The following is a 23,454-nucleotide window of genomic DNA, read 5'->3' on the forward strand; positions in this document are numbered from 1 at the left end:
CACAATACCAGGTTATTAAAGGTTACTGTGAAATGACAACAATAGCGTGTGACACACAGCTTAAGGGTTTGTTGGCAACAGTGAAGTGGACATTCACTCTAGATTTAAAAACACAAAATAGTGTGTGCAAAGCTGTCATCAAGGCAAAGTGGGGGGGACTACTTTGAAGAATCTAAAATCTAAAATATATTTTAAATTGTTTAACACTTTTTTTGGGTTACTACATGATTCAATATGTGTTATTTCATAGTTTTGATGTCCTCACTATTATTCTACAATGTAGAAAATAGTAAAAATAAATAAAGACCTACTCATTCAAGGGTTTTTGTGTCCACACTTTTGTCTGGTACTGTTATATTATTGACACAATACCAGGTTAAAGGTTACTGTAAAATGACTTACAACAATAGCTTGTGACACACAGCTATAGGGTTTGTTGGCAACAGTGAAGCAACAGTGAAGGACATTCACTCTAGATTAAAAAATAGCATTGATAGCCTACAATAGATTAACATAGACATTCACAAGTGCATCTGTTACTTTAAGAAGAGACATTTTTAGATACAGTTAAAAGCTTCTTGCCTCCTTGCCTGTGACAGACTACACTGAATAACTGTCACAAGTCTCTGGAAACGTCACTGTTAAGAGCACACCGGAGGGGTCTATTTTTAGAATAGGCTTACATATTTTACTACAGAGACGGGTTTGTTTTTACTTAATCTTCACAGCATACATAAGAAACTACCTTCTTTACTTTTCCATTCAAAAGCGGAAGCACCTATGACTTTGTCTACACTGTATCCAGGCCATTGATACGGCAGCCATTTTGAAAAACGACAGGCCACAGGTTCTTCTCTCATGGATCGATAAACAGTTACTGTGAGACTTACGTTACATGTGACCATGACTGAAGATGACTAGAGCCTGTCTAGTCAAGACGATCTATCAAATACCAACAACAACAACAGGATCAGTGGTGTGGCTCTTTGTACTGCCCAGAGATATTAACAGCCTCCGCCCCTAGTGGTAACCTATCGCTGAACTCTGACCCCATCTCACACTCATCCAGATTCCCTCTGTACTGAGACAGAGTGAACGACTCGGTCACCACACTCCCCTCCACGTCTTTCTCTCTCTCTCCCCCACTCTCCGACTCCCCGTCCTCTCCCTCCCCCATCTCGCTGGCTGTGATCTGCGTCTGTGACTCGGCGTACGAGTTCCTCAGGTTGAAGTTGACCACTAGGTTTCTCTCCATGTGATGCTGGTGGTCTTTAGCCTTCATGATGAGCTTGTAGGTCTTGTTCCTGTATTTGTAGACCAGGTGGAAGCAGGTGGCCCCCAGCAGGGGCACGGTGGAGACGGTGAGGAGACAGATACTGACGACTATAATGATCAACAGGTTAGGAACTCTCTTCCTGGTGGCGAAGAGGACCTGCACCTCACAGTCCTCTCCTGTGTAGGTGAGACAGAGGGAGTAGTTGGCGCCGGGGCGTAGGTCCTGGAACAGATAGGTGTTGACGCCATCTTCCATCCTGGACCACTGGATGGCTGAGTGTCTGTGGTCTGAGGTGACACACAGATACAGCCCTGAGTCCACCTGGGCTCTCTTGGTTACCTCTGATTGGTTGGGAGGCTCTTTGTTGACGGAATGGAACCCTTCTGAGGCGCTGAGACGGATGTCTGTGTTGTCTTTAGGGAGGAGGAGAGGATTGAGTCTAACTTTAGCCTCAGTCTCTGACACGTCTAAGGCTATGACTCCAAAGTCAAAGGTATACTGCCTGACATCTTCCAGGCTTATATTGAACGCCTGGTTAGAGATGTACTGTGTCTCACTGGTCAAGGTACATTTGCTAGTTGCACGGGACGGATATTTGGGCACTTGCTTTGTACGCTCAGTGTCAACTTCAATGGGAGGAAGGGTTGGGAAGATATTGTACTTTCCCTCCAAATGGGGAATATTGAATGGTTTAAAAGGGTTATTACTGGAGGTTTTGATCACAGGTTGAAGTACTGAGGGGATTTTCTCCCCATTAATAATAACTGGTGGGTCAATGACTTTTCCAACAGGTTGAGGTGGTGGTGGTTTTGGTACTACCACTACTATTGATAGTGAATCGTCATCTTTACCAAACTCATTGGTGGCGGAACAGCTGTAGTTGCCATTGTCCTTTTTACTAAGGCGCGGTATGACTAGAGTGCCGTTATGGAACATTTCGAATGGATTGTCTGCCGTTTTAGAATCCTCGTTAGATTCATTGGATTCTGCTAATTCTTTATCTTTGGTGGACAGAGGGTACTCTACACTTTGACGGTTTGTGTGGATTTTCCAGATAACGTCTGGCTTTGGGTTCCCTTTGATCTCACAGTTCAGGATCAACACTGTGCCTTCATAGAGTGTTGTATTCTGAACGTTAGGCTCGGGCGTTATGCTAACATTAGGGGCCATGCACTTTGACTCAGACAGTTTCACGATCACCGCTCCTCTCAACTGCTCTGGACTGTCACAGACAATCGAGTTCTGTTCTGGGACCGATACGGTGGTCTTCAGAATCCAGTCCCTCAGCCAGTCCATCTTACAGTGGCATGTGAATGGGTTGTTATAGAGCTGTAGATGAGACAGGGAGATCAGGCTGTCGAAAGTCCCCTCCGCTATAGTGGTGAACCTGTTGTTGTTGAGGCGGAGAGACCTCAGGTCCTTGAGGTTAGAGAAGGAGTCTTTAGGCAGACTGACCATCTCATTGTGGTTCATCTTCAGCAGCTGCAGGGCTGTGAGGTTATGGAGATCCTCCCAAGGGAAGTCCACCATCTTGTTGTGACTGACATCAAAGTTCCTCAGCTGGACCAGGGGAGCCAGGGCGCCCACTTCGATGGTGACTATCTCGTTATGGGCCATCCATAAGGACGTGACTTGGGTCACGTTGTCGAAGCTGCCCGACTCCACCAAAGATATTTTGTTGGCAGAGAGACTCAGAGTGGTCACGTTGGGGGGCAACTTTTCAGGGATGTCAACCAAGTCTTTGTAGGAGCATTCAGCGAAGTGGCGTCCGTATTTGTCGGAGCAGTCGCATAGTTCAGGGCAGCCGTGTCCGACTCCAATAACAGAGCTCCATAAGGAGAGGAAGAACGCGTAGGAACGAGACATTTTCTCTTCCTGCAAAACAAATGTCACTGTCACTACATATCTGTTTTAGTTGTACATGTCAAAGCTGTTTACAATTCACATTGCACACTCTCAGTCACCATTCATAAACAGTCCCTGGATACAAAGGTACCTCAACGTTCTCTTGAGTGTAAATGCAGCAATGAAAATATGAATATTGATGAATAGGCTAATAAATATTACAACTGCCAACCCCTGACTTTGAAATCCACTTACAGGATTTAAATATTAACTGTAATACTTTATATCTGTCTGATAGCCTAGGAATTCTGCTTAAAATTAGAACAAAAATATTGATGGTTACATTTTTTTACCAGAATTATTAGTTTCAATATCCATTGATAATAATGTACTGTTATACAAATCTAGAAAGATTGTTTTATTAAATTCGAAATTTCAACCAAGCGGATCAATTCAACTAAACCAGAGAGCTCGTGAAAAAGGTTGCCACCTTTTTGGAGCGCATGCAGTTTGTTTTTAAACTACGCCACAGCGACTGTGCTCGAGCCCTGTCCTTGGTGCTGAGACGGACAGCACCGGCAACGCGTATGATGTTGTTAACTGCGGGAATCAGTACATGCGTGCAGCTGGTGTAGAATGCTATGGTCATGCATCAATCAAGGCGACATTTCACTGCAAAAACCCCCCCCCACAACTAAATGTAAAACGTTTAGGAAGTAAATGTTATATTTCACGATGACTCAGGTGTCCTTAGAGGTCAAAACGCACATAAAAGAACAATGCTACATTCTACAAAATTCCCATTTCTAAGCAAACAGAAACACATTCAACCTCGCCATCAAAAACAACATAACACGTCTTACCAGTGTGATGTTTTCCCCCAGCGCAATAGAAGCAATGGATATTCTTGCTATTGATAGGAGTGGTCTCTTATTTGAACCCCATAAAGCTGGCTACATGATGAGTTGGGAGCAAGTTTTTAAAAGGTGTGCACCTATGGCATTGCTCTTACATGATTGCTGAAACATATGTGGGTCCTTTCGTGGTCGGATGCTGATAAGTCTGTGCGTTGCGATTGGATTTCGCAGAGAGTCACAGCACACTGCCGCCTCTGGAAAGTAGACGTTGCAAAAACATTAAAGTGATGCGCCCTCCCTCTTCCATGGCTTCTGTTATCTTCCATGACAACAGTGTAGGAGACACACGCAGCCAATTATTGATGGACTGTTAATAATGGTATATAGGCCTAGATGTGACAAGCTGGAAAAGTGCCAGGTTCCAGGGTCTGGATTGAGCAGGCAGAGTAATGCAGAGGCAGACAACAAAAAGGACCGTTTTTTTAAACAATTATTTTAACAAGGCATGGTTTTCAATCGTCACCGTTTCAGTAATCAAGTTAACACGTTCACAATTCAGTTAAAATGCTTTATGTCTGTATACCAATTGCTTCTTTATTTTTAACTTAAAAACCATGCAACTAAAAAAATCGAACAAACATACAAAGCAATGTAACAAAGGGGCGCAGGAAGCGAAGCAGGCGGACAGGCAGCTGTCCATATTTTCACGCAGGTTAGCATTTATTGTCATGAATATTGTTCTGGAGGCAGCTCTGCAAAGTGGTCACTAGCTGGCACAGCCACAAAGTCATAAAATCACATTTTAAACGTAACCCTAACCTTAACCACACTACTAACCCGAATGCCTAACTATAACCTTAAATTCATTACATTTTTTACAATATAGCCAATTTTGACTTTGCAGCTGGCCCATCTAGCAGAAATCGCTCAGTCGCTCACAACTGTCCCCCTGCTCCACAACTGTCTCCTGCTCCACAACTGTCCCCCTGCTCCACAACTGTCCCCTGCTCCACAACTGTCCCCTGCTCCACAACTGTCCCCTGCTCCACAACTGTCCCCTGCTCCACAACTGTCCCCTGCTCCACAACTGTCTCCTGCTCCACAACCGTCTCCTGCTCCACAACCGTCCCCTGCTCCACAACCGTCCCCTGCTCCACAACTGTCTCCTGCTCCACAACTGTCTCCTGCTCCACAACTGTCCCCTGCTCCACAACTGTCCCCTGCTCCACAACTGTCCCCTGCTCCACAACTGCCCCCTGCTCCACAACTGTATCCTGCTCCACAACTGTCCCCTGCTCCACAACTGTCTTCTGCTCCACAACTGTCCCCTGCTCCACGACTGTCCCCTGCTCCACGACTGTATCCTGCTCCACAACTGTATCCTGCTCCACAACTGTATCCTGCTCCACAACTGTCCCCTGCTCCACAACTGTCCCCTGCTCCACAACTGTCCCCTGCTCCACAACTGTCCCCTGCTCCACAACTGTATCCTGCTCCACAACTGTCCCCTGCTCCACAACTGTCCCCTGCTCCACAACTGTCCCCTGCTCCACAACTGTCTCCTGCTCCACAACTGTCTCCTGATCCACAACTGTCTCCTGCTCCACAACTGTCTCCTGCTCCACAACTGTCTCCTGATCCACAACTGTCCCCTGCTCCACAACTGTCTCCTGATCCACAACTGTCTCCTGATCCACAACTGTCTCCTGATCCACAACTGTATCCTGCTCCACAACTGTCCCCTGCTCCACAACTGTCCCCTGCTCCACAACTGTCCCCTGCTCCACAACTGTCTCCTGCTCCACAACTGTCCCCTGCTCCACAACTGTCTCCTGCTCCACAACTGTCCCCTGCTCCACAACTGTCTCCTGCTCCACAACTGCACACTCAGTGGCTCAGACCCTGCCGACGCTACGCAAAGTGTCACAAGATGGAGAAGTGTCAGGTTTAAGGGTTGAGCAGGCAGAATGAAGCAGAGACAGACAAGATGGAGAAGTGTCAGGTTTAAGGGTTGAGCAGGCAGAATGAAGCAGACAGACAATATGGAGAAGTGTCAGGTTTAAGGGTTGAGCAGGCAGAATGAAGCAGACAGACAATATGGAGAAGTGTCAGGTTTAAGGGTTGAGCAGGCAGAATGAAGCAGAGACAGACAAGATGGAGAAGTGTCAGGTTTAAGGGTTGAGCAGGCAGAATGAAGCAGACAGACAAGATGGAGAAGTGTCAGGTTTAAGGGTTGAGCAGGCAGAATGAAGCAGAGACAGACAAGATGGAGAAGTGTCAGGTTTAAGGGTTGAGCAGGCAGAATGAAGCAGACAGACAAGATGGAGAAGTGTCAGGTTTAAGGGTTGAGCAGGCAGAATGAAGAAGAGACAGACAAAAAAATTGACAGTTTTCAACATTTATTTTCATGTTGCCATGGTTTTCAATTATCACCGTTTCAGTAATGACATTAACACATTCTTAATTTGTTTTCACAATTCAGTTAGAGTAACTGTGCAGTGAAAATCTCACTTTTAGAAGTTAATATTCTGTTAACTCATGGTGTTGACTTGTCCTATTCTCCTATTTGTGGCCAAAGCATTAATTGGAAGGAAAAAGCCCTGTCAAAAATCCCACCTCAAATCTCAAACAGGGGTACTCCCACACCATTCTGTTGTTGGGGTACGCCCACACCATTTTGTTGTTGGGGTACGCCCACACCATTTTGTTGTTGGGGTACGCCCTCACCATTTTATTGTTGGGGTACGCCCACACCATTTTGTTGTTGGGGTACGCCCTCACCATTTTATTGTTGGGGTACGCCCTCACCATTTTGTTGTTGGGGTACGCCCTCACCATTTTGTTGTTGGGGTACGCCCACACCATTTTGTTGTTGGGGTACGCCCACACCATTTTGTTGTTGGGGTACGCCCTCACCATTTTGTTGTTGGGGTACGCCCACACCATTTTGTTGTTGGGGTACGCCCACACCATTTTGTTGTTGGGGTACGCCCACACCATTTTGTTGTTGGGGTACGCCCACACCATTTTGTTGTTGGGGTACGCCCACACCATTTTGTTGTTGGGGTACGCCCACACCATTTTGTTGTTGGGGTACGCCCTCACCATTTTATTGTTGGGGTACGCCCACACCATTTTGTTGTTGGGGTACGCCCACACCATTCTGTTGTTGGGGTACGCCAGTGCTTAGTGGGCAAAATTAAACCTGTCATCTAACTGGAAAGGTTTGGATTTTTTATTAGGCTATTTTTATTTGGCTAACTCAAGATAGAATAATTGTCTGAAATGTTTTCAAATTGGTGTAAATGGGGTCTCTCTCTCTCTCTCTCTCTATTCAAGAAAAGACTTTCCCAGGTGGAATAATTAATTAGCTGAGAGAGAGAGAGAGACATCAAAGAGAGAGAGAGACATCATATATAGAGAGAGAGCTGCAAAAATATCCTCCGTGTACAACGTAGAACACCAAATAATGCATGCAGAGCAGAATTAGGCCGATACCCACTAATGATCAAAAACCAGAAAAGAGACGTTAAATTCTACAACCACCTAAAAGGAAGCGATTCCCAAACCTTCCATAACAAAGCCATCACCTACAGAGAGATGAACCTGGAGAAGAGTCCCCTAAGCAAGCTGGTCCTGGGGCTCTGTTCACAAACACACCCCACAGAGCCCCAGGACAACAGCACAATTAGACCCAACCAAATCATGAGAAAACAAAAAGATAATTACTTGACACATTGGAAAGAATTAACAAAAAAACAGAGCAAACTAGAATGCTATTTGGCCCTAAACAGAGAGAGGCCGCTGTAGGCAGACCTGGCTCTCAGGAGAAGACAGGCTATGTGCTCACTGCCCATAAAATGAGGTGGAAACTGAGCTGAACTTCCTAACCTCCTGCCCAATGTATGACCATATTAGAGACACATATTTCCCTCAGATTACACAGATCCACAAAGAATTCGAAAACAAATCCAATTTTGATAAACTCCCATATCTACTGGGAGAAATTCCACAGTGTGCCATCACAGCAGCAAGATTTGTGATCTGTTGCCACAAGAAAAGGGCAACCAGTGAAGAACAAACACCATTGTAAATACAACCCATATTTATGCTTATTTATTTTCCATTGTGTACTTTAACCATTTGTACATTGTTACAACACTGTATATATATAATATGACATTTGTAATGTCTTTATTGTTTTGAAACTTCTGTATGTGTAATGTTTACTGTTAATTTTTATTGTTTACTTCACTTTTGTATATTATCTACCTCACTTGCTTTGGCAATGTTAACACATGTTTCCCATGCCAATAAAGCCCCTTGAATTGAATTGAATTGAAAGAGAGAGAGAGAAATCAAAGATGATAGGACTGTGCATGTCATAGAGATCATCTAATTCTATTTAATGATGTGGTGCATGTAGTCTGGGCTGATGTAACAGATATTAGAGATAGAAAACAGGTATTCAAATGTCACTCCACAATGATATATTAGTGGAAAATACAAAATACAGATTTGAAAGCCACATTGTGGAACCACTCAAATTGAGTTGACACACTGCATTAAGTCATAGGCAAAACATAGTACATGATGTCATTTGGAATCAGCAGATGTGATCTTATATATCTTGCTGATCTAGCCAGACACTGTATGGTTTCTGTTACTCAGAGGTGGCTGTGACAGATGCACCATGACACATCATCTTGGGTTTAATGAACGGGAATAATTTACAGATACAGCAGCTGGTTGCTTCAGTCTTTATCTGGTAGAGAAATAGTGACCTCTGCTGTTAAATGTTGGTCAAACAGCCGTTCAAAAGAATTCATCAAATATTTGTATTTAAATACACACGATAAGCCTACAATTTGACAAATAAACCCACCCAATTTGATAAAACTGCATTGTTGGTTAAGGGCTTGTAAGTAAGCATTTCACGGTAAGGTCTACACCTGTTGTATTCTGCGCATGTGACAAAATGCAATTTGATTTGAGAATGGATTGATAACATTGGTTAATACTATCTCAGAAAGTAATACCTTATGAAGACTGTAGATGTCGCTGTTGGAAAATTAAGTTGAGTCAAAGATAGTGAGGAAACGAGAAAGCCGACCTATTTATTTCTCTAAATTCGATAGTGGCACAGACATAAATAATACTATTTTCATAAATCACACGTATACAACTAACGTATGAATAGCTATATTTTGAATGTAGGTGCATCGTCTTGTCTGAAATCATTTATCATTGTCTGAAAGTAACCGCTGAATATTGGCTATGCGGGAACTTTTTTCGTTCGTCGAATATCTTTGCTCTTGCGGTCACGTGTCTGCAAACAATTAGAACAGGAAGCGATACTGTAGCATCAAGGAACCCACGATAAAATACACAACAATGAGATTATTTAGATAGCGTCAGGCTTACTTCAGTTGTAAAGAAGCATCCAAGCTCTCGGAAAGATACACTCTTTCAGCCATTGAAGAGAAGGGCCCTGCGGTGGAGGTTTTGTTAACAGGCTAACTTGAGTCGAAGTCGGACCAAGCCCCAAAATGACTGCATCTGTGTTCTTCGGGTGTACATTCATCGCTTTCGGCCCTGCCATTGCACTGTTCTTGTTTACTATTGCCAGGGACCCACTCCGAGTGATATTTCTTATCGCTGGGTAAGTAGCTAGCGTAACGTTAACGAAATAAATAGATAGCAAGCAAACCATCGTGTAGCCTTCTAGCTAACAGCAGTTAGCCATATATGATAACCGATAACTAGCTAGCCCAAAGGCTAATGCTAAATCACGGACATGTTCTTTTGCTGTATTAGAATTATTGACTCTTAAGTGTCTGCAAATGTTAAACACAAACCACTGTTAGTTGGAGAGCTACTGGTCGCGCAATGTTTTGTACCAGCCCAGCACTAAACCTAAATAGTCGCACATGCCCTGTTTTTCTTTAACATCTTGTGGAGCACCCGTAGAATGTTTTATTGTACAGTAATTAATGTATGTGCTAATGAGCCCAGACCAGATAGTTCGCCAAATATTATGTATGTGGCTATATGAGAAGTGTACAATGTGTACGGGTACCTTGCTACGTATGTATTATGTTGAGTGTGTGTTGACCAGTGTCTATTTTGTACACAGCAGTACTATGTGTCTAAGACATACTATTTGGAGACAAGTTCATCCAATCCTAAACTCTGGCCATTTCAGTGTGTGTGTGTGACGAACCTGGTTTTGTTTGTGTTTTTATACCTTGTGTTAAACTCGTGTTTTTTTTCTCTCCCCCAGGGCGTTCTTCTGGTTGTGTTCTCTGCTGCTGTCTTCACTTGTGTGGTTCATCACAGTTCAGATCAGCAACAAAGAGAGTTCCTCCCAGCAGAAAGGACTGCTCATATTCGGGGTGGTGCTCTCCGTGCTGCTGCAGGAGACTTTCCGCTTTGGCTACTACAAGCTGCTGAAGTAAGTAACAGACCTGGGCTCAAAAACAGACCTGGGCTCAAAAACAGACCTGGGCTCAAAAACTAGTAGACGTTTGCTTTAGCCTGTGTGGAGTGCTTACATAGTCAGCGATGGCAGTTTTTAAGGTCATCTATTGGTCAATTTAAGCCCGACAAGTGGCGAGTAGTAAGCCTATCCCATGACCAGCTCAGCACTGCTGCTGCTCTACATTCTGGTCTTCTATCCCTCTGGGGTTTTTCCAGACTGTAACAGAGAAGAAGTACATTGTTGAGAGGAATATCAGTGCTTTCAGAAAGTATTCACACCCTTTTTGAATTTTTCCACATTTTGTTTTAAAATGGGTAACATTTATATTATTTGTCACTGGCCTTGTGGAGATGTGGATTTATGCCCCACTCGTCACGAATGCGCACACTAAACTTCTGTTAGGCCCTATATTAAAATAGCGCGTTCTATTTCCCTTATGCATTCTGCCATTTCTTCCTAGAAGCATTATACTGCAGCACTATATTATTCTATAGCTCCTGTGTTAGCAGTTAGCATTATACTGCAGCACTATATTATTCTATAGCTCCTGTGTTAGCAGTTAGCATTATACTGCAGCACTATATTATTCTATAGCTCCTGTGTTAGCAGTTAGCATTATACTGCAGCACTATATTATTCTATAGCTCCTGTGTTAGCAGTTAGCATTATACTGCAGCACTATATTATTCTATAGCTCCTGTGTTAGCAGTTAGCATTATACTGCAGCACTATATTATTCTATAGCTCCTGTGTTAGCAGTTAGCATTATACTGCAGCACTATATTATTCTATAGCTCCTGTGTTAGCAGTTAGCATTATACTGCAGCACTATATTATTCTATAGCTCCTGTGTTAGCAGTTAGCATTATACTGCAGCACTATATTATTCTATAGCTCCTGTGTTAGCAGTTAGCATTATACTGCAGCACTATATTATTCTATAGCTCCTGTGTTAGCAGTTAGCATTATACTGCAGCACTATATTATTTTATAGCTCCTGTGTTAGCAGTTAGCATTATACTGCAGCACTGTATTATTCTATAGCTCCTTTGTTAGCAGTTAGCATTATACTGCATGGCTATATTATTCTATAGCTCCTGTGTTAGCAGTTAGCATTATACTGCACGGCTATATTATTCTATAGCTCCTGTGTTAGCAGTTAGCATTATACTGCACGGCTATATTATTCTATAGCTCCTGTGTTAGCAGTTAGCATTATACTGCAGCACTATATTATTCTATAGCTCCTGTGTTAGCAGTTAGCATTATACTGCAACACTATATTATTTTATAGCTCCTGTCTTAGCAGTTAGCATTATACGGCAGCACTATATTATTCTATAGCTCCTGTGTTAGCAGTTAGCATTATACGGCAGCACTATATTATTCTATAGCTCCTGTGTTAGCAGTTAGCATTATACTGCAGCAATATATTATTTTATAGCTCCTGTGTTAGCAGTTAGCATTATACTGCAGCACTATATTATACTGCAGCAATATATTATTTTATAGCTCCTGTGTTAGCAGTTAGCATTATACTGCAGCACTATATTATTCTATAGCTCCTGTGTTAGCAGTTAGCATTATACTGCAACACTATATTATTCTATAGCTCCTGTGTTAGCAGTTAGCATTATACTGCAACACTATATTATTTTATAGCTCCTGTCTTAGCAGTTAGCATTATACGGCAGCACTATATTATTCTATAGCTCCTGTGTTAGCAGTTAGCATTATACTGCAGCACTATATTATTCTATAGCTCCTTTGTTAGCAGTTAGCATTATACGGCAGCACTCTATTATTCTATAGCTCCTGTGTTAGCAGTTAGCATTATACTGCAGCACTATATTATTCTATAGCTCCTGTGTTAGCAGTTAGCATTATACGGCAGCACTCTATTATTCTATAGCTCCTGTGTTAGCAGTTAGCATTATACTGCAGCACTATATTATTCTATAGCTCCTGTGTTAGCAGTTAGCATTATACTGCAACACTATATTATTTTATAGCTCCTGTCTTAGCAGTTAGCATTATACGGCAGCACTATATTATTCTATAGCTCCTGTGTTAGCAGTTAGCATTATACTGCAGCACTATATTATTCTATAGCTCCTTTGTTAGCAGTTAGCATTATACTGCAGCACTGTATTATTCTATAGCTCCTGTCTTAGCAGTTAGCATTATACTGCAGCACTATATTATACTGCAGCAATATATTATTTTATAGCTCCTGTGTTAGCAGTTAGCATTATACTGCAGCACTATATTATTCTATAGCTCCTGTCTTAGCAGTTAGCATTATACGGCAGCACTATATTATTCTATAGCTCCTGTGTTAGCAGTTAGCATTATACTGCAGCACTATATTATTTTATAGCTCCTGTGTTAGCAGTTAGCATTATACTGCAGCACTATATTATTCTATAGCTCTTGTGTTAGCAGTTAGCATTATACTGCAGCACTATTATTCTATAGCTCCTGTGTTAGCAGTAAACTACTGTTTATCCATCATACCCAGTTCGGTAAGAAAAGGTTTGAAAGGTATTTTGGGAAAATCGTTTCCACACATAAAGGCGGTTATTTTCCTGCCTCTAGCCAGCCAGAGTGAAACGTTGTTTCGGTGCACAGAATCATCGTAACACTCACGAGTTCGAGACTCTGTGTTTGTTTCATTCTGTTAATGCTTGCCTTTATTCAGACTTCCCACATTGTGTCGGAGCTCCGTGTGTCCTGTCTTGTCTGTGTCATTTGATTTGTGAAGCAGGAGTGCCAAGGCGAGCTCGCACCACTATATGTTTACTGGGTTGCCATCATTCGTTCATGTAAGAATTCATGATTGATGTTTAGCGTGTTCCCACTTTTTAAAGTGTACATGGAAGTGGTCACGTCTGTTTTAGACGGGATGTAGTAATTGGGTAGATTTACGTTTTGTTTGCCAGTTATGTGCTTACTTGTCATTGGACATGGGTATGGTCCAGAGAGGGGCTAGAGGATATAAGTGCCAGTTTTGGGGTTTCTGGGTAGGTTGGGGATGCTGCTTGAGCCAGATCCACCCTCTACAGATAAGAGCTATGGAAGCTACAGGGTAAGCCCGTTTATTTAGTTTGAGAAGTCTATTGTCTACCTGTTTGTGTTGTAAATATGAATTGCCTGCTATCACACCTTTGCACCAGAACCTTCTGCATCCTTCTGAATATTTGCCCTTAAGACTGCATCTCTACGTTACCCATGTCCATAGGTCTACACACAATACCTAATTTCAAAATGGAATTATGTTTTTCAAATTTTTTACAAATTAAATATGAAAAGCTAAAATGTCTTGAGTCAATAAGTATTCAACCCATTTGTTATGGCAAACCTAAATAGGTTTAGGAGTAAAAATGGGTTTAAATAAGTTGCATTGACTCACTGTGTGCTATAATACTGTTTAAGAAGATTTTTGAATGACTACCTCATCTTTGTACCCCACACATACAATTATCTGTAAGGTCCCTCAGTTGAGCAGTGAATTTCAAACACAGATTCAACCACAAAGACCAGGGAGATTTTACAATGCCTCACAAAAAAGGGAACCTATTGGTAGATGGGTAAATAAAATAAAAAAGCAGACGTTAAGTATCCCTTTGAGCATGTTGAAGTTATTAATTACACTTTGGATGTATACCCAGTCACTACAAAGATACAGGTGTCCTTCCTAACTCAGTTGCCAGAGAGGAAAGAAACCACTCAGGGATTTCACCATGAGGCCAATGGTGACTTTAAAACAGTTACTGAGTTTAATGGCTGTAATAGGAGAGAACTGAGGATCGATCATCATCATTGTAGTTACTCCACAATACTAACCTAAATGACAGAGTGAAAAGAAGGAAGCCTGTACAGAATAAAAAATATTCCAAAACATGCATCCTGTTTGCAACAAGGCACAATACTGGAAAAAGTGGCAAAACGCTCAACTTTTTGTCCTGAAAACAAAGTGTTATGTTTGGGGCAAATACAACACATTACCGAGTACCACTCTCCATGTTTTCAACCATAGTGGTGACTGTGTCATGTTATGGGTATGGCTTGTAATTGTTAAGGACAAGTTTTTCAGGATAAAAAATAAATGGAATGGTGCTAAGCACAGGCAAAATCATTGAACCAGGTTTTCCCTCTGTCTGCTTTCCACCAGACACTGGGAGATGAATTTACCTTTCAGCAGGACAATAACCTAAAACACAAGGCCACATCTACACTGGAGTTACTTACCAAGAAGACGGTGAATGTTCCTGAATGGCCGAGTTACAGTTCTGACTTAAATCTACTTTGAAAATCTATGACCTTAACCACTCATTTTCAGGTATTTTATCTAGCAATGATCAACAACCAATTTGACAGAGCTTGAAGAATTTTGAAAATAATAATGGGAGAATGTTGCACACGTGTGGAAAGCTCTAAAATCACTAAAGCTGGAGACTCATATCTCCCTCACTAGCTTTAAGCACCAGCTGTCAGAGCAGCTCACAGATCACTGCACCTGTACATAGCTCATCTGTAAATTAGCCCATTCAATCTACCTCATCCCCATACTGTATTTATTTATTTTTTTATTTATTTATCTTGCTCCTTTGCACCCCAGTATCTCTACTTGCACATTCATCTTCTGCACATTCTACCATTCCAGTGTTTAATTGCTATATTGTAATTACTTCTCCACCATGGCCTATTTATTGCCTTACCTCTTATCCTACCTCATTTGCACATGCTGTATATAGATTTTTCTACTGTATTATTGATTGTATGTTTGTTTATTCCATGTGTAACTCTGTGTTGTTGTATGTGTCGAACTGCTTTGCTTTATCTTGGCCAGGTCGCAGTTGTAAATGAGAACTTGTTCTCAACTAGCCTACCTGGTTAAATAAAGGTGAAATAAATAAGAGACTCACAGCTGTAAATCACTGCCAAAGGTGCTTCTCAAAGTATTGACTTTGTAAAAGTTTTGACAAAGTATTGACTTCTACAAAGTATTGGGGTGTGAATACTTATGTAAATGAGATATTTCTGCATTTTAATTTTCTATACATTTGCAAATATTTCTAGAAACATCTTTTTCACTTTGTCATTTTGGGGTATTATATGTGTGTAGATGGGTGAGAATCTATTTAATCAATTTTGAATTCAGGCTGTAACACAACCAAATGTGGAATGAGTCAAGGGGTATGAAGACTTTCTGAAGGCTCTGTATATTCCAGTAGCTGACAGATTCTGGCTCTTTTCATAGCTTTTGTTGTAAGAGAAACTTGGGACACTTAATGATAGATGGATGGACACTCTGGGGTTTGATGATCGTTTGACTGTTTTCTTTGTTTTTAGTGTTAAAGAAACGTGGAAACTGTAGTATAATTAAGGGTTGGGTTTGGTGCTACTATATTTGATGATACTGTAGTTTGATTGTTGTGCTATTTCTTTGTTTTACAGGAAGGCAAACGAAGGCTTGCTCATGTTGAGTGCAGAGGAAACCATGCCGATCTCCATACGACAACTAGCCTATGGTATGTGGAGGAAGACTGATTACCTCATAACATTATGAATAGCAACTAGTCTATGGTATGTGGAGGAAGACTGATTACCTCATAACATTATGAATAGCAACTAGTCTATGGTATGTGGAGGAAGACTGATTACCTCATAACATTATGAATAGCAACTAGTCTATGGTATGTGGAGGAAGACTGATTACCTCATAACATTATGAATAGCAACTAGTCTATGGTATGTGGAGGAAGACCGATTACCTCATAACATTATGAATAGCAACTAGTCTATGGTATGTGGAGGAAGACTGATTACCTCATAACATTATGAATAGCAACTAGTCTATGGTATGTGGAGGAAGACTGATTACCTCATAACATTATGAATAGCAACTAGTCTATGGTATGTGGAGGAAGACTGATTACCTCATAACATTATGAATAGCAACTAGTCTATGGTATGTGGAGGAAGACTGATTACCTCATAACATTATGAATAGCAACTAGTCTATGGTATGTAGAGGAAGACCTTACCTCATAACATTATGAATAGCAACTAGTCTATGGTATGTAGAGGAAGACTGATTACCTCATAACATTATGAATAGCAACTAGCCTATGGTATGTGGAGGAAGACTGATTACCTCATAACATTATGAATAGCAACTAGTCTATGGTATGTGGAGGAAGACTGATTACCTCATAACATTATGAATAGCAACTAGTCTATGGTATGTAGAGGAAGACTGATTACCTCATAACATTATGAATAGCAACTAGTCTATGGTATGTAGAGGAAGACCTTACCTCATAACATTATGAATAGCAACTAGCCTATGGTATGTAGAGGAAGACTGATTACCTCATAACATTATGAATAGCAACTAGTCTATGGTATGTAGAGGAAGACCTTACCTCATAACATTATGAATAGCAACTAGTCTATGGTATGTAGAGGAAGACTGATTACCTCATAACATTATGAATAGCAACTAGTCTATGGTATGTGGAGGAAGACTGATTACCTCATAACATTATGAATAGAGGCAGATGGAAGATATTAGAGATTATGAATAGAAGCAGATGGAAGATATTAGAGATGGAAGATATTAGAGATTATGAATAGAAGCAGATGGAAGATATTATAGATTATGAATAGAAGCAGAGGGAGGATATTAGAGATTATGAATAGAAGCAGATGGAAGATATTAGAGATTATGAATAGAAGCAGATGGAAGATATTAGCTTTGAGGCAGAGTTTTGTAGGCTCTTACTTTCCCCCCTGTGGTAGCAGTTATCATGGTTCATATTACATTACAATAAAACCCTCATAGCTGTTATTTTAGACCATAGAGCCATTACATCTTTCCCTGTTGTTTGTTTTCCCCAGTGTCTGATAGTGTCTCTGTTGTCTGTTCTCCCCAGTGTCTGATAGTGTCTCTGTTGTCTGTTCTCCCCAGTGTCTGATAGTGTGTCTCTGTTGTCTGTTCTCCCCAGTGTCTGATAGTGTGTCTCTGTTGTCTGTTCTCCCCAGTGTCTGATAGTGTGTCTCTGTTGTCTGTTCTCCCCAGTGTCTGATAGTGTGTCTCTGTTGTCTGTTCTCCCCAGTGTCTGATAGTGTGTCTCTGTTGTCTGTTCTCCCCAGTGTCTGATAGTGTGTCTCTGTTGTCTGTTCTCCCCAGTGTCTGATAGTGTGTCTCTGTTGTCTGTTCTCCCCAGTGTCTGATAGTGTGTCTCTGTTGTCTGTTCTCCCCAGTGTCTGATAGTGTGTCTCTGTTGTCTGTTCTCCCCAGTGTCTGATAGTGTGTCTCTGTTGTCTGTTCTCCCCAGTGTCTGATAGTGTGTCTCTGTTGTCTGTTCTCCCCAGTGTCTGATAGTGTGTCTCTGTTGTCTGTTCTCCCCAGTGTCTGATAGTGTGTCTCTGTTGTCTGTTCTCCCCAGTGTCTGATAGTGTGTCTCTGTTGTCTGTTCTCCCCAGTGTCTGATAGTGTGTCTCTGTTGTCTGTTCTCCCCAGTGTCTGATAGTGTGTCTCTGTTGTCTGTTCTCCCCAGTGTCTGATAGTGTGTCTCTGTTGTCTGTTCTCCCCAGTGTCTGATAGTGTGTCTCTGTTGTCTGTTCTCCCCAGTGTCTGATAGTGTGTCTCTGTTGTCTGTTCTCCCCAGTGTCTGATAGTGTGTCTCTGTTGTCTGTTCTCCCCAGTGTCTGATAGTGTGTCTCTGTTGTCTGTTCTCCCCAGTGTCTGATAGTGTGTCTCTGTTGTCTGTTCTCCCCAGTGTCTGATAGTGTGTCTCTGTTGTCTGTTCTCCCCAGTGTCTGATAGTGTGTCTCTGTTGTCTGTTCTCCCCAGTGTCTGATAGTGTGTCTCTGTTGTCTGTTCTCCCCAGTGTCTGATAGTGTGTCTCTGTTGTCTGTTCTCCCCAGTGTCTGATAGTGTGTCTCTGTTGTCTGTTCTCCCCAGTGTCTGATAGTGTGTCTCTGTTGTCTGTTCTCCCCAGTGTCTGATAGTGTGTCTCTGTTGTCTGTTCTCCCCAGTGTCTGATAGTGTGTCTCTGTTGTCTGTTCTCCCCAGTGTCTGATAGTGTGTCTCTGTTGTCTGTTCTCCCCAGTGTCTGATAGTGTGTCTCTGTTGTCTGTTCTCCCCAGTGTCTGATAGTGTGTCTCTGTTGTCTGTTCTCCCCAGTGTCTGATAGTGTGTCTCTGTTGTCTGTTCTCCCCAGTGTCTGATAGTGTGTCTCTGTTGTCTGTTCTCCCCAGTGTCTGATAGTGTGTCTCTGTTGTCTGTTCTCCCCAGTGTCTGATAGTGTGTCTCTGTTGTCTGTTCTCCCCAGTGTCTGATAGTGTGTCTCTGTTGTCTGTTCTCCCCAGTGTCTGATAGTGTGTCTCTGTTGTCTGTTCTCCCCAGTGTCTGATAGTGTGTCTCTGTTGTCTGTTCTCCCCAGTGTCTGATAGTGTGTCTCTGTTGTCTGTTCTCCCCAGTGTCTGGGCTGGGGTTCGGCTTCATGAGTGGAGCGTTCTCAATGATCAATATCCTGGCCGATTCTGTGGGCCCCGGCACCATTGGTATCCATGGAGACTCCCAACACTTCTTCCTGTCCTCAGGTACTATATGAGGCTGCCATGTTTTAAAATGTACTTAACCTGAAACCACACAGGAAGACATGTTTTATTTCACTAACTTTCCTGACAGTCTTTTATTTTTTTGTATTTTATTTTGATATTTTACCCTCCTTTTCTCCCCAATTTCGTGAGATCCAATTTTGATCTTGTGTCATCGCTGCAACTCCCCAACGGGCTCGGGAGAGGCGAAGGTCGAGTCATGTGTCCTCCCGAAACATGACCCACCAAACCGCGCTTCTTAATACACGCCCACTTAACCCGGAAGCCAGCCGCACCAATGTGTCGGAGGAAACGCAGTTCAACTGACGATCGAAGTCAGCCCTCAGGCGCCCAGCTCGCCACAAGGAGTCGCTAGAGCGCAATGAGCAAAGTAAACCCCCCCCCCTCCTGGCTAAACCGTCCATAACCCGGACGACGCTGGGCCAATTGTGCGCCGCCCTATGGGATTCCTGGTCATGGCCGTTTGTGACACAGCCTGGGATCAAACTCGGGTCTGTAGTCACGTCTCAATTAGTGCCTAATACCCTGACTACACCACTCTCGTGCGCGAGCGTATATTATTCAATTATTGCAGCCACACTGCTCGCGCGCGCCAACGAGCGTCTGCGTTGTCAAGGGCGAAAATAGAAGTCAGTTCTATTTGTGACGCAGATCGCGCTGCAAGTCCTGCCTCTCCCATCTCCTCATTGGTTTATAGAAGTAGGTACCCATGTGCCATCTCCTCATTGGTTATACCAACGTGGGTGACTGAAGACGAATGAGGTCGGTGGCGGTAATGCACCTAATTTATGAAAGTTGCCAATCGCAATATAAAGTCCAGAAAAGAAAAAGCCTGGAAGGAGGAGAGATGACTAGAAATTATTCGGTTGACCGTTTTATGTGTGGATTAATTGTCGGAGTAGAGGACCTTGTGCATTTCAGGTAAAATAACAACTCAGTGTTTATATCCCAGGATAAATTGGCTAGCAACAGCAAGCTAGCTAAATAAGACAACTTAGTTAGCAAGTGCAAGCTAGCTAGCTAAATTGACATAAATGTTTAATGCTTTTCGACCTGTCCCCAAATTAACGTAATTGGTTCAGAGTTTGTTTTGATATTTTAACCTGCGTGTTGTGATCGCGTTTGGTGTGGAGGGACAAAATACATTTACGCACGATGGTGCACGCGTACAGCCGGTTTGGGTTCCGTGTCTCTGTCTCCCTATAGCCTTCATGACCATGGCCATCATCCTGAGGCTAACTCTGTCTCTGTCTCCCTATAGCCTTCATGACCATCATCCTGAGGCTAACTCTGTCTCTGTCTCCCTATAGCCTTCATGACCATCATCCTGAGGCTAACTCTGTCTCTGTCTCCCTATAGGCTTCATGGCCATCATCCTGAGGCTAACTCTGTCTCTGTCTCCCTATAGCCTTCATGACCATCATCCTGAGGCTAACTCTGTCTCTGTCTCCCTATAGCCTTCATGACCATGGCCATCGTCCTGCTCCACATGTTCTGGGGGGTGGTGTTCTTTGATTCCTGTGAGAAACAACACTGGTGGTCTCTGGCTGTGGTCGTCATCAGCCACCTCCTCGTCTCCTGTCTGGTAAGTCAGAAAAGAGACAGAAATGGTGGATAGACAGATACAGTAGATCAATGTGTTCATGCAGTAGGTGGACTTGACTGATGGGTTGATGAATAAATACTCAGAGGTAAATCCTTCACGACAGCACTTCAAATGGGACAAAACATGTCCCCAGAGGTCCTTAACTCTGCCTTTTGTTGTCATGTCTCTCCCAAGACGTTCTAGAACCCTCCGTATGAATGACCCCAAAGATCCATAATAACTCCGCCTTTGTTGTCATGTCCCTCCCCAGATGTTCTAGAACCCTCCGTATGAATGACCCCAAAGATCCATCATAACTCCGCCTTTGTTGTCATGTCCCTCCCCAGACGTTCTAGAACCCTCCGTATGAATGACCCCAAAGATCCATCATAACTCAGCCATTGTTGTCATGTCCCTCCCCAGACGTTCTAGAACCCTCCGTATGAATGACCCCAAAGATCCATCATAACTCCGCCTTTGTTGTCATGTCTCTCCCCAGCCGTTCTAGAACCCTCCGTATGAATGACCCCAAAGATCCATAATAACTCAGCCATTGTTGTCATGTCTCTCCCCAGACGTTCTAGAACCCTCTGTATGAATGACCCCGAAGATCCATCATAACTCCGCCTTTGTTATCATGTGTCTCCCCAGATGTTCTAGAACCCTCACTATTTTTTTCTCCCAGAGTTTCCCGAACCAGAACCTTCTGTAGGAATTTCCCCAGCGATCCATAACTTATCAGTCTTTGTTATTTATCTCCTAGACATTCCAGAACCCTCAGTACGTGGGCAGCCTGGTTCCCACCTACATCATCGTGTTCCTCGTGGGTCTCTGGGCGTTCTTCTGCGCCGGGGGATCTCTCCGGAACCTTAAACTCTGCCTCACCTGCAAAGACAAGGACTTCCTGTTGGCCAACCACCGGCCCAGATAACAGAACACCACTAAACACACACACACACACACACGCTGTATGGGGACGCTATCCAACAGGACACACACCACACAAACAAATAAATAAGTTAAAGACAAACTGGGTCAATGATATGTCTCTCCCCTCCCCCACCATGTGTTCTGTGTATCATTGTTTCAGTGGTGCTGGGGACTGGAAATAGGCTCCAGGGATGTAGCAGTATAAATACACGATACACTACAGTATAAATATAGTCCAGAGAGGAAATATTGTTCAAACACCTTTTTATTTTGTGATGGGCAGATGTATTACACTGCATTAGTAATAGAATCATCTAGAATAATCTAGAGTTACCACTACATCCTTGGCAGTCGCTGCTCAGAACGGTTGATCAACTGTTTACAGACGGGGGGGACGGTGACAAACACATTATCTGTGTGTAGTTTTAAAATGTAGGGTATGTAGTTCCTTAACGAGACGGTACCTATTTGACACCAGACGGGTCTCTCTCTGGATCTGTGCCTTCTGCAGTAATGATGAGGTAGCTAGTGTTTTGGCCCTGTATTCATAAAGCATCTGAGTAGAAGCGCTGATCTGGGATCAGACCCCCATGTCCATGTAATATTATTCACTGTAATCTAGGATCAGATCCCCCATGTCCATGTAATCTTATTCATTATGATCTAGGATCAGATCCCCCATGTCCATGTAATATTATTCACTATAATCTAGGATCAGATCCCCCATGTCCATGTAATCTTATTCACTATAATCTAGGATCAGACCCCCCCCCATGTCCATGTAATTTTATTCACTATAATCTAGGATCAGACCCCCCCCCCCCATGTCCATGTCATTTTATTCACTATAATCTAGGATCAGATCCCCCCCCCCCCATGTCCATGTAATCCTATTCACTATAATCTAGGATCAGACCCCCCATGTCCATGTAATCTTATTCACTAGGATCAGACCACCCCCCATGTCCATGTAATCCTATTCACTATAATCTAGGATCAGACCCCCCATGTCCATGTAATCTTATTCATTATAATCTAGGATCAGATCCCCCCCCATGTTCATGTAATCTTATTCACTATAATCTAGGATCAGACCCCCCCATGTCCATGTAATCTTATTCATTATAATCTAGGATCAGATCCCCCCCCCATGTCCATGTAATCTTATTCATTATAATCTAGGATCAGATCCCCCCCCCCCCCCCCCATGTCCATGTAATCTTATTCATTATGATCTAGGATCAGATCCCCCCCCCCCCATGTCCATGTAATCTTATTATGATCTAGGATCAGATCCCCCCCCCCCCATGTCCATGTAATCTTATTCATTATGCTCTAGGATCAGATCCCCCATGTCAATGTAATCTTATTCATTATGATCTAGGATCAGACCCCCCCCCCCCCCCCCCATGTAATCTTATTCATTATGATCTAGGATCAGACCCCCCCCCCCCCCCCCCCCCCCCCATGTAATCTTATTCATTATGATCTAGGATCAGATCCCCCCCATGTCATCTTATTGGTTCTGACCTGAAAGGCTGAACTGATCCTACAGTAGATCAGCAGGTCCACTATGAGATGCTTTATAAATATACGGCTCTGGATTGTCTTTGTAAATGGACCTTTAGTGTTTAATCTATATCAGACCTGTGATGTTTTGTATCAAGTTCATGATTCTGACAACACAGCAGGAGACAGTCTGGCAGGGCAGCTGTATTGTTCTCCTGTTTTAGAAGGGGCGTTAGTACAACACAGCAGGAGACAGTCTGGCAGGGCAGCTGTATTGTTCTCCTGTTTTAGAAGGGGCGTTAGTACAACACAGCAGGAGACAGTCTGGCAGGGCAGC

At 42.8% G+C, this 23,454-nt stretch overlaps 2 protein-coding genes across 2 annotated transcripts; one reads left to right on the forward strand and one right to left on the reverse strand.

Moving 5' to 3' along the window:
- Positions 1-278: 278 nt before the first annotated feature.
- Positions 279-10,327, reverse strand: LOC120048395 (immunoglobulin superfamily containing leucine-rich repeat protein 2-like). Its single transcript, XM_038994335.1, has 2 exons — positions 10,226-10,327; positions 279-3,151 (listed from the first exon to the last, which is right to left on the reverse strand). The coding sequence occupies exon 2, from the start codon at positions 3,140-3,142 to the stop codon at positions 971-973; it is 2,172 nt and encodes a 723-aa protein (XP_038850263.1). The 5' UTR covers positions 3,143-3,151; positions 10,226-10,327; the 3' UTR covers positions 279-970.
- Positions 9,295-22,781, forward strand: LOC120048399 (gamma-secretase subunit Aph-1b). The gene is made up of 6 exons (XM_038994348.1): positions 9,295-9,640; positions 10,262-10,432; positions 15,920-15,993; positions 18,953-19,075; positions 20,551-20,678; positions 21,442-22,781. Exons 1-6 carry the CDS (start codon positions 9,528-9,530, stop codon positions 21,607-21,609), a joined length of 777 nt encoding a protein of 258 aa, XP_038850276.1. The 5' UTR covers positions 9,295-9,527; the 3' UTR covers positions 21,610-22,781.
- Positions 22,782-23,454: the final 673 nt, after the last annotated feature.

This window comes from Salvelinus namaycush, chromosome 1 (assembly GCF_016432855.1).
Source record: "Salvelinus namaycush isolate Seneca chromosome 1, SaNama_1.0, whole genome shotgun sequence".
Lineage (NCBI taxonomy): Eukaryota > Metazoa > Chordata > Actinopteri > Salmoniformes > Salmonidae > Salvelinus > Salvelinus namaycush.